We start from the raw sequence: 12,306 nt of genomic DNA, 5'->3' as shown, positions 1-12,306 counted from the left end.
CACCAAATTTACCACAACAGAGAATTTGTTTCCTCTGTACTTAAAACAAAAACAAAAAAAAAACTCCCAAAACACAAAACCTACTTCCTTTAAAAAAATTCCAGTGTGTATAGGCTTACTGTTTATGCAAGTACATACATAAAGAAAATAGAAAAAGGAGGTAACAATATGAAATTTGACGCATTAGAAACGAACGTATAACAAGTAAAAATAAAAATCCCACCACAATGCTAAGTACCATCTCAGAAAAAGTTTGGACAGACCAAGGCTTTTGATAAATAAACCAAAGGTTAAGTTGAATAAGGCAATCGGAAACATTTTCCAGATCGTGTTAGAGGTGTTAGGACATGCTAAGCTGGACACTGATCATCTACATATCTTACCACTGAAATTTATCAAATGAGTGTAGAAGAAAGACTCGCGATGGAATTTTTCTATGTCCAATATGGTGGGCCCCTCAAGGCTACTTCTCAAGGTTTTCTTGGAACCACTTTTGTCAGCAATGAGGGACTCTAACATAGTTCTCACCATGTAAAGCTGTATCATTAAAGGAAACAATTATGGTGGAAAGGGGAGGGAAAAAAGGAAAATACACATGGTACATTAGTTGAGCAACACTGAGAATTACTATCAGTAAGCGACTGCTCCATTTCAAACTGAAAACCAGCACTGTGTGGATAAAAGCCTTTGAGCAAGAGGAACAGATGCAACACTAGCCTACACACCAGCACAAATGCCTACCCATGCCAAGGGGACCTCCACTGACTCTCAGCAGCAGACCATTTGCAGTGGAACAGTTCACATCACCACAAAAAGTAAAAGTAATAAGTAATGTCTTACCACCAAAGTTTAAAAGAGGCGGATAGATGTAGGACTGCCTCAGAAACTTGTGTGTCACATGCAATAGCTTTTCCAATCCCAGAGACTTGAGCTGCTTCAACAGCTCAGCAGAGTTTAAGGACTCTGTCATAGTGCGAACCATGAAGAGCTAAAAACCAACAGACAGGGGCAGGCAGGGGAAGAGAATCCGTTAATAAAAACACATGGGTAAATAAGGAATGGGAAAGAGAAGCAGAGAAACCATGTTAGTTTGTTAAAAATGAAAAGCAGCACAGTAAGCATGCAGAGCAGGTCATACAGAAAGGTTGTTCAGAAAAATCACTGAATCTGGGGCTCCCTCAAGCAAAGGGAAAGTTACCATTCATTTCAGAGAATGCCCAGAGAGCCATTAGCTTATCAAATGATTTCAAAAATGATTTAGCACTAATTACCCATTCATACACAGCCATTTTAGAACCACATGAAACTGAGGAAAACCTATCTAAATGGAATTTGACCTCTTGCCTTCCTGTCAACCCAGACAGACAAGTGTGCCAGCCCAAGAGCAGAAAAAGCAGAGAGAACCACATACTCTGAACAGTCTGTTGCAAAGGTGAAGTAAAGTCCTTAAAAGCACAGGATAAGCAAACTGGTGGTGATGTTTAACCTTTTCTTTCACCCCAGGAAATTAGAAACCAAAACAATTTTTCTGCAATTATCAAAACAAAATTTTCATTAAACCAATCTTATCACAAACTAAGCAGCTTTTTATTATCCAAAATTATTAACCATATGTGCTCTCTTTCCCACACATTTTAGGTATTAAACTATTGTCTTCACAAAGCACAGTTGCCTTCAATTTTTCACCCCAAGTACTCAATACCTCATTTTCTCAGATGAGCTATGAATATCAGACCATACATCCTCCAAACATATCCACAAATGAAATAAGAAAGAGAACTATATGGAGGTAACAGGTGTAAGCATCTAGATATGGGATTTTGATGACTACCACAGAAAACATTTGAAATATCTCAGTGGCAGCAGCAGACAAATTAGATTCTAAGGACCAGCTTTATCATTCATTACTGAACAGTGGGATTTTGTCAGAAGTCATATACATTCCCACATTTTAACAGACATTCTTTTATACTTTAAAATATTTTAAAACTACTAGACATCTACTAAATAGTGTGATTTAAGAAAAAAAATAAATTCACCAGCCATACCAGAGATAGAAGTCAGTCTTGAGTCAGTCAAGAAATAATTCATACAGTTCAAAAATATTATTTTAAAACATTAGGAGCAAAATGAGAAAATATTCGTTCCCAGAAAATCAAATTAAAAGATTGAACCCTTGGAAAAATTATGTATCAGAGTAGAAAATTACAGCAATCCAGGTAAAGGATGTTGGTTATGTGCATCTAATTTTGCAAATATAAATCAGAGTAGATTTTTAGCATTAAAAAAAGACCACAATAAAACCTGCAATTGTAAAAGAGTTCAGGACAGAAAGAAAACACCTCATGCAATAATTGTTGACAGGTATCACAACCACCAGAAAGGAAAATACCTGAGTGCTGGAGGGTCCAACTGCACGTCTTGGGACTTTGATGTCAAAACCACTTTTGGGGTCCTTCTCTCCCCTTAGAGCTGGGTCATTGAATGGCTCGTGACCTGCTTCCCAGTCACACACTGTCTTCCTTATGGCCTGCAAAACACTGAACACAATTCCCACGACTTCAGACTGCAGCACATCCAAGTGCCCTGATAGAACACTTTTTTTAAACATTGTTCCATGCGCACAGAAACTTTGCAACAGCATTCAGGACCTCAAGGTAATTCCAACAAAGAACAAAGAATTTCACCAATATTTTCAAGAATGACACACCCACAAAATCACCACTCTATGCTGTTTATCAGAAACGGTAGTCTAGACCCCTTAAAGAACATCTAGTTCCAAGGGCAGGGACACCTTTCACTACATCAGGTTGCTCCGGGCCTCATACAAGCTGGCCTTGAACACTTCCAGGGATAGGGTACCCACAACTTCTCTGGGAAAACTGTTACTGTGCTCCATTACCCTCCAAATAATGGATTTCCTCCTAATACATAATCTAAACCTGCCTTCCTCTTTCAGTAAAACCATTGCCCCTTGTCCTGTCACTACCTGCCTGCATAAAAAGTCCTTCTCCCTCTTTGTCATAAGCCCCTCTAAGGTACTGGAAAGCCGTAATAAGGCCTCCCAGAGCCAGCCTGTCTTCATATCAGAAGTGTTCCAGCCCCCTGATCATCCTCATGGTCCTCCGGACCCTTTCTAACAGGCCCACATCTTTCTTGTGTTGAGGACCCCAGAACTGGATCAATCAAACCAAATTCATACTAATATGAATACAAATTCACTATGAATCCAATTAGCATTCAATCAAACCAAAGCAGATTATTAACCAAATTAAAGAGAGACAATGATGGCTTAAAATTTAAAAAAAGCAGAATTCCTGTTTCCAGAAGAAATTCACATTCCAGAATTCAGCTGAAATTTACACAGCTTCACACTTTTAGGTCCAAATACTGAACTGGAACTCAGATACTTGCCAGGAACACAGTCAGACATAATCTGTGGCGTGCTGAATGATCAAGAAAACATCTCATCCCAAATCTAAGCAGGTATGAAAGTAATCTTTTTCTATTTCATTAAAATTCTGTGACAAAAACACTCTCCCTGCAAACCCGATAATGTGGAGTAATTTATTTATTTTTAGCTTATGATGATATTTTTGTGGCAGCCAGAGCACTTAGCAATAGCCTAATTAGCTAAGGACTTTCACCTCTAAGAGCTTTGCAATGAAATGTGGGAGTAAACTAATGATAAACAAGTCAAGATTAAAAGCAAACAATTTCGGACAAAAAAAAATAAGGTCAGGAAATGTCACCAATCAGCATGGGCAGATGGAGCACTAGAAGAGAAGTGTAAGGCTAATAAACCAAAAGCAGCAACAGCTGAGAAATAACACAGAACACTAAGAGATGAAGAGAGAAGAGAGAGTGGGATAAACATAAGACACAAAGAAAGGAAACAGTGGAATCATAAAGTGAAACCTTTCTTCAAAATACAAACACTGATTTTGCTTTCAGTATTACAGCATTTGTATTTTCTTAAAATAAAAATAAACAACACATTTTTAACTTCAGCCTGCTTCAACTTCAACTTGTATCCAACCAAGCTAACCATGACTGCCAGACAGAGTGGGAGTACAGACTTAGGTAAAATTCAACATCTGTGCAATTCTGCAACTAATTTACTAAGGTCTGGAGAAAAGAATAGAGAAAAATATGAGAATAGTAATGCTACCTCTGAATGACATTTTTCTTCTTTTTAATGGCTTGTCTTAATGGCTCCCTAAGTGTGACCTGGGCAAAGTCCTGAAGAGCTGCATAAATTGTATGACGAATGGCATGATTGAAAACACTTTCCATTCGTCCCATCAGCACCTGAAGACCTTTGATCATGGCAATCACCTGCAAAAAAAAAAAAAACCCAGACAAATGTATTTTTCTTAATCTGTTTCTATATTTGGACAAAAGGTGGATTTTTAAATATAAAAATTGAGAAAAGAGGAATTAACAAGTTACAAATGACAAAGGATGGATTTGCTGTTCTCCTCCTATTTACTGAATGGAGGAACACAGGCTGTTTCAGAGTCAGCACAGGGCAGGCTGTCTTTTTGCACTGGGTATGCAAAATGCTTATAGAGAATGTTCTCTTTTGTATAGAATTAATCATTGGAAAATCCCTATAGAAAAACATTTCTCTTACCTCAACCAAAGCAAATTTCTCCTCACTAGTATAATTGTATCTTGTTGCTCTTTCATACTCTTCTGCATTGTCAGGACAATCTTTATTAGAATATTTGTCAGTTGGGTGCACCAGCTTCCAAGAGTACTGCAGTTCACAAGGCAGAAGAGGAAGAAAAAAAGATGGGGGGAACAAAAAGAAAGAAAAATGCCTGAGAAACACAAAACACAGCTGGACACAAATAACATGCTTTGAGAAATACTGCAGTGTTTTCATAAATAGTTGAAGAATAGTATTTGGTAATATGTTCAAACCTTGCATAAATTCTGAAACTACTACCTGGTGGAAATGCCAAACAATAATTTTCCTAAAAACTTTTCCTAAAAACCATTTAATTCTGTATTATTCCAAAGAAATGGAACTCAAACTCAACAGGTATTGCACTTAATGGTGTTTTTTACTGTGCAAATGTTAACACAGGCAAATGTTTCTTCTCTGCTTCAAATATGAGAAACACAGAAAGACTTCAGAACGTAAGGGAAAAAATCCATCAGACCCACAGATAAAAAGAGGAGCTTTCTACTTGATGAAATATTCACATTTAGATTTGAAAACACAACAAAAAAAACCTACATGTCTGGGTTGTTGTTGGTTTGGAGGTTTTTCAGGGGGCTTGATTTTAAGTTTATGAGGCTGAAATGTGTGGAAATGTGTGACAATATAATCTGCACAGCATGCACTACTCTTAAATACTGCCTTTTCAGTCACTGCAAACACAGCTCAAAATGTTCCTGAGCAGTGTCAGGCTGGCCTAATATCCATCAAGGTACATCAAGTGAAAAATCCTAGTCACATTTAAATACAATTTTCTCACAGTTTGAGTTCAGCACATAGCAAGATCTGGTTGACACTACCTTAGCATAAATAATGGATTACAGAGTAATATAAATTTGCCTACTATAATGGATTAACAGCACCAATTCACCTATGGCAAAGAGGAGCATCACACCCTGCAACCTGAGAGCTACAAAGAGGGCACTGGGGAAATTATTAAATAAAGACGTTCTTTGAGGGCATTACACTGACCGGGTTAACATGCACAACAAACATATGCTGCAAGTTTGTATCTGAACATGATAAATGTAACTATGTTCATGGATACTCAGTGAAGGTGGAGAGAGGAAAACAATTAGGATACTCCGTATCAGAATAAATTCTCAGTAGGACAGGAAGAAGGTGAACACAAACTTGAACTTAGATGAGAAGTATTTATGGGAATCCATTTAAACTAGAAAGCCATGAAAAGCAGTAAGAATACCCAAAAACCCTGCTGTGAATCCCAGAGAAAGTTTGTCCTGGAATGAGCAGGACAGAAACAGATCTAAGAATGAGAGACTTCTTGCAGAGCTATAATAAAATAGGAAGATTTTCACTGTGAAGAGACCCTGGATGCAGCAATTTGTGATGACAGAAATAAAGGGTGCAAGTCTAGAAGCTACAGAGACAAGGAATAGATGACAGCAAACTCCTTTAAGAAGAGAACAAGATTTCACCATTAAATACACTGTGGACTTAAACAGGAATAGGATAATACAGGGAAAAGCATGACTCATCTACTGGCTTTTAAAAGAGGCAGTTAAAAATACAAATCAGAGAGAAAACTGGTTCACCAGCTATGCCCACTGTGGAGTCACACAGTGCACACTATTTCATGTCCCTGAGACATCTGAGGCAGGAGAGGAGCAAGTCTGGCTCCTCTAATACAGTAAGTCACGTTTCAACCCTTCCTAGAACATGTTTTGGTTCAGCTAAGGCACACAGCTTTTATCCAGCATCTGCAGCATAACAAGGACTCCTGCATCCTCCTCTCCAATTTCTACCTTAAGCAGCTTCTTATTGGAAAAAAGCACAGTCACTTTTCTAACTGGCATCTGTTTTAAAAATAAATTACTACAATATAGAGAAACAACTCAGTATGTTCTTTATTTCCCCTCCCTCATCTCCTCACACATTTTCTTTTTCCTGCCTTTACTTTCCTTTTTACTAAAAGCCCAATCTAAAGTCAATGGGAGCCTTTCCATCAATTTTTGTGTGTTAAGACCATACATGCTTCTATTTACTCAGTGGTGATGTCTAAACACAGCCAGTTGGAGCTGTTCTGTCACCTCCTCAGTGACTGCATGTCAGTACAGATGTTTCTAACAATATAATTTTAAGCAATGTTTAGAAGGAAATTATGAAGTCTTAATCTACAAAATGTTTGTATCAAGAGTGACATTAAAACATCTGGTGAAGGCTCACAGATGACAGCCTATCCATTAAATTTAACAAGTTGAATGTACTGAGTGAGCTACGAGCCACTGGATCTTCAAAGCAGCAACATTACTCCTAGACCCTGTGAACTTCATGTGCCATCTGCTAAGAATGAGGTTTGAAGCAGAAGAAGAAAAGGAGTGAAGGAAGAGGGAAACTAATGGAACAAGATTCTTGTTAGGACCCTTCCAACTCAGAATATTCACTGATCCTTTGAAAACGCAACATACATTTTTTGGTCCAGTAAAGCAAAGCAATTTTATTTTATCAAACCTCACCATGCCACCTTTTTTTCATCTGCTTTTATTTCCCATGTTACATACCACTTCCATGACATGGGCACTCCACTGGGAGAGAAGCTGCAGACCTTGGAGAGAGAGATCAAAGAGCTTCCGATATTCTGCATCTGTTTTTTGAGCTTCCTGTCGACCAGACCCAGTCACCACCTAGACGTTATAAAAAAAACACAAAACACCCACACTCAAATCCACATCAGAATGTGCTCTGTTTAGCATCCACAGACAAATTTCTACATCCATTGAAACACAAAAACAGCATATGCACCAACACCTGCCTTACCATCTAACATCTGCTTTTTCTTCTAGAGACTTAGGAAACTACACAGATTTTGGTCAAGAGACAGAAATCACTGGTATCCCTAATGACCACAATATTGTTGCAGATGAATTTAAGATATCAATTATATATGGTATACATAATTATTTGTTGTCTCTATATACTATGTATGTATGAGTGTGTGTATACATCTGCATTTCTGTATTCTTTTACTAATCTTAGTTTTGTTTAAACTGTTACAAGCACTTGTTTGGAGTAAGGACTAGACAACATATTCTAAATGAGATACAAAAATTTCTAGGATAAATCTGAGATACATAGAGAGAAAGAGGCTGAAGGATGTTAGAGTTTGTATGATGTGTCATTATTATGTTAAATTTAAATAGTGCAAATATAATTCAGAGAATGGGAATTAGCTCTGCAGTCAGTTTTTCTTGAATCAGGTGGCAAAGGTTGTCATTTAGCTAGCCAGAGATTTACCTGCTTTTCTGACATTTTATAAAAACTGTTAATGAGTGATGTGCACATGTAGCTCTAACCTCCCTCACCTCACTGTTGCTGTAACGAGCCAGTTCAGATATGAAACGCATGTGGTCTTCTCTGATCTGGATCATCTGCTCACATATATTGTACTGGGGACTGCTGCTGGAAGATGTGCATGTCCATCTGGTTCAGAAGACAAAAAAAACCCCACTGAAATCAGATATAACAATAAACAGCACAATAGATACTGCAAAGAAAGATCCATAGTGCATTTCTTTTTTTTTTTTAACTCATTTTCCTCTCTGTTGTTTGACGGTTTTTCCCTCTTCACACCTCTACCTCTACCCCTGCACAAGCCATTAGTGATGAACTGCCCTTCTGAGTTCAAATAACACTTCTTCCAAGTCTTAAGAAAAAACTGTTAAGTTTTTCTTTTCTGTTTTGGGAGTTTTTCTTTTTTGTTTTTTAAAGGCTGCTGCTATGAAATACAAACCAGCATCTGTCTTCAAGGCACTTAGGAACTAGACCAAAAAGGATTACAAGGTAGGGCAGAAGTACAGGCATAGGCTGTAAGATACATCTAGCCACCTGCAGATACTTTTTTGTTTATTCTTCTTGAACTCTGAAGAGTGTACAGTATGCTCCCAGCTATAAAAAAAGACATTATCAAGACTATTAACATGTTACAAAGAGGCACACAAAAAACATGCTACAAAGAATGTCATGTTAAGTAGCCTCATATTTTTAATTTTAGTAGCTCAGTAGGCCCATTGCCATTGATTTTCTCTTAGCAATTACATGCAAGTTATGTGGATTTTTTCTGCAGGAATTAAAATGCAAAGCACAACATTCTAAATTCATGTAACTGCACAGAGGCAAGGTCTTGGAGGAGCACAGAAAGGTTCACTAAAACAAAGCAAAAACCAAAAACCATGAATCCATTAATGCAACAACTGGCTGCATTTTCCAACTATTTTGCTGTGCTGCACACCTAGCCCCCCCAAAAAAAAAAAAAAAAAAAAAAAAAAGTAAAGGGGAGATAAGCTAAGTTGCTGCTTGATGTACAATGTACACATGCCTATTCACCCATGCACTACTACTGCTCACCTTGCTTAGTAAAATCCTTCATTTCTTTTAAAGAAAGTTTCATATTTAAAGGAAAAAAATAAAAGCTAAATTAGTGTAAGATAAAATTAATTTCTTCCAACCCAGGGGATAAGAAATGTCACAGATACAAGAATGAGCTCAGCAGCATAGAAAGGTTTCGAAACCATTTGTTTCTTTAGTTGTATCCATTACACGAATTACATTAATAGTGAATACCCACACCAAAATGATGACGAAGCAAAAATCCTATTAATTACCACAGACCCATGGACTAACAGGTCAGTATGAAAATATACTCTTCTAAATACACCTTCCCCATCCCAGATGCTCCATTCTTTTTTCTGTTCCTTTCTCCTTCCTACCTGGATTTATTTTCCTCGTAATGGGCACTGGTCTTAATGTATCTTGCAAGTTCAATCTGCATGTCACCAAACAGTGGGACAACCTGCAACTGCTGTACAAAGGGAACAAATCAGATTACATAAATTAGTAACACAAAGCATAGTGAAAGGAAACCATTATTTATCCATATTATAACCCAAAGTATCTTTTATTTCTATTTAAATATATTTAAAATGCAAGAGAAATTTCCTTTAAAATCACATCTTAACCAACCTTAAAGTACTTGTCTATCTTGGCTAAATTTATCCTTTTCTTTGCATCCAGCTTATAGATGTTACTGACACTTCCGTCCATCAGGTATAATCCAAAGCCCATCACCTGAAAAAGGAAAAAATTAAGCCTTCCACAAAAGGACCTCAGAAGTAAAAATCTGTACATCTGTTCTTCATATAATTAAAAAAAGTAACATTTTAAAACCAGTCCTGAAACATCCAACCTCCTTCAAACAGAATATATTTTTAAATATGTACATTTCTGTACAATATTTTTTTTTACCTGTATTAGCAATTTTTACATTAACATTAGCCTGATCAGTTACCCTTAAAAGATGATGCTTGTTTGTAAGGTTTATCATAAAAAGAAATCTAACTGAAATGAGAGTCTGCCTATTTTTAGAGCTTTTCTTTGATTCATATTCTGTACATACAAACTGATCTGGTAACAGAAGTCTAGACCTAACATCTCTGAATGATTGCTTCTCTGGCTTTCAGTGCTTCTCTGAATTATACACGCAAGAGCTCAGAAGCATCCAAAAAAATCTAATTACATTTTGTCCAAGGTATTTAATTAACATGAAGTTAGGAATTTATTAGGAAAAGGTTGGGCACAGGAAGACTCCCCAAGGCAGTGGTCACAGCATCAGCCTGACAGAGTCCAAGAAGCATTTGAACAACATTCTCAGGCACATAGTGTGACCCTTGGGGATGGTGCTGGGCAGGGCCAGGAGTTGGACTCGATGATCTTTATGGGTCCCTCCCAACTCAGCATATTCTTGGATTCTATTTAGTATTTTCAGGAGCCAAGCACAGCAACTTACTGTGTTCTAGGCATCTCTGAACAAAAGGCCTAAATACAAAAGTCACACTGGGCACCCTTGTGTATAGAACATAAATGCTCTAGAGTTCATGTGTGGTTTCAGAAGACTTTCACTTACTTCTAATAAACAGAGCTCTTCAAAAGTTAAACATTGAAGTGACTCAAAATATTTGTCATGAGGCAAATTTTTAGCTCTTACTCTATATCTTTTCTTCCACTGCAAGACATACAGCTGATAAAATCAGCCACATCTCACACTTCTCAGCACCCTCTTACTACAGGTACATAGTGCAGCTAACTAAACCAACTTCCTAATTCCAAGATACTTGTTCCCTGAAATATTTGATACACAGCCTCACTTCCAAAAGCTTTTTAAACAATCTTGCCACATATATAAAATGAAATGAAGTAGTTCCTTTCTGCTGTCATTATACCTCATAGAAAAACAATTCCATAGAATTGGATGCAGTTCAAACGGGTCAACTTCAATTTATGAAAAACAAAAGTTGATTAAAAGCTTTCAAATATATTTAGCATGTAATACAACAAAAAGATAATGATGGGGAAAAGCAGTAATTTGACTTATTTGTTTAATCTGGTTCCTTTTAAAAAAACAAAAGCAACTGGAAACAATCTATACCCTGCTTCAACATCCTTTTTTAAATTTTGTACCCAAAAGAAACCTACTTTCAAAAGCATATGCTTCTCACTGGGTGTTAGATACATTTTGTTTTCATAGTAGTCCACACACAAATTCACAATATCTGCAAGCAACTCTTCATAGCCAACAATAACCTCCAACTGCTGCTGCAAAGACTGGAGAAAAGAAAAGAAGGATATTAGTAAACTAGTTACGCTGACTGGGAAAAAAGTTACTACCAAACTGGAAGAGCTTTATTTTAATACTTTTGCAAAGCATTAGGTAACTTGCAAGAAGACAATTCAAGCTTACTTGTGTTATCTTGTTGTGGTTGGCAAGGAACATGGAAAGGTTCTGAGATTCCTGAATGGACTGAGGATCTGCCATTTTCCGCAGGAACTGAGCAGCTCTTTAGAAACAGAAGAAAAAGTATATTTCCCTTGGCCAGGACTGTTTGCAAGTAAATATATCTCCTCAAAAAAAAAGGTGAAAAGTTCACTAGAAGACAGAGATGGACCTAATTTATCCAAAATAAACTGGTTTGCTATCCCGAATTCCTCAATACACCCCTACTTAGGTGGTCCAATAAAAAAGGAAATGAAAAAACAAATTGAAAACCATTGACTATATCCTTCAGCTGGGTGCAGCTGTGGCTCTATAGATCCAAGCCACTCAACAACCCAGGAAAAGTCAGTCTTAGAGAAAACAAGTGTTTGGCCTTCAGAAACACACCTCCAAAGAAAAAGAAAGGCAAACTAAGTAAGCTTAAGAGGTCTCCAGGCCCAACAACTACAACAGGTAGAGGCATGTAAGTAGAAACAACACAGGTAAATTTGGCTAGTAATTGACTGAATAGTTTTCTACATGGAAGACTACAGACGCTAGAGCTGGCATAAAACTGCCTTATCCTGCTGCTCTGACCAGTGTGTTCAACAGAAGATACCTGATATCATCTGGTAGCTCAAGTACAAAATTTCGCCACAGGTATCTCACCCCCTTCCTTCCCTGCTATACCTGCAATCACAGGTATTTAGAACAGCAAAGCTGAAACAACCTAAGGAAAAGTATAACAGCTCTCAGCTACAGATGTCAAAAATGGATGCCAAGAACAGAATAGATCAGAACAGGCGTAGCA

At 37.3% G+C, this 12,306-nt stretch overlaps 1 protein-coding gene across 4 annotated transcripts in view; it reads right to left on the bottom strand.

Moving 5' to 3' along the window:
* CYFIP1 (cytoplasmic FMR1 interacting protein 1) overlaps positions 1-12,306 on the bottom strand; it is a 74,616-nt gene that overhangs the window by 39,838 nt on the left and 22,472 nt on the right. For 2 of the 4 annotated variants that reach the window (XM_030277651.4, XM_012569610.5), the window contains exons 7-16: positions 11,484-11,580; positions 11,219-11,347; positions 9,710-9,814; positions 9,457-9,548; positions 8,053-8,170; positions 7,252-7,374; positions 4,637-4,762; positions 4,172-4,338; positions 2,393-2,540; positions 384-537 (exon numbers count right to left, since the gene is read on the bottom strand). In XM_030277651.4, coding sequence (XP_030133511.1) covers positions 384-537; positions 2,393-2,540; positions 4,172-4,338; positions 4,637-4,762; positions 7,252-7,374; positions 8,053-8,170; positions 9,457-9,548; positions 9,710-9,814; positions 11,219-11,347; positions 11,484-11,580 — 1,259 coding nt within the window. Of the gene's footprint in view, positions 1-383; positions 538-840; positions 989-2,392; positions 2,541-4,171; positions 4,339-4,636; positions 4,763-7,251; positions 7,375-8,052; positions 8,171-9,456; positions 9,549-9,709; positions 9,815-11,218; positions 11,348-11,483; positions 11,581-12,306 lie in introns of those variants that run through there. The other 2 variants (XM_030277669.4, XM_030277671.4) reach the window with 2 other exon arrangements.

The sequence above is a fragment of the Taeniopygia guttata genome, chromosome 1 (assembly GCF_048771995.1).
Source record: "Taeniopygia guttata chromosome 1, bTaeGut7.mat, whole genome shotgun sequence".
NCBI lineage: Eukaryota > Metazoa > Chordata > Aves > Passeriformes > Estrildidae > Taeniopygia > Taeniopygia guttata.
The sequence above is the reverse complement of the archived record's forward strand: the minus strand, read 5'-3'. Positions and strand labels throughout refer to the sequence as shown.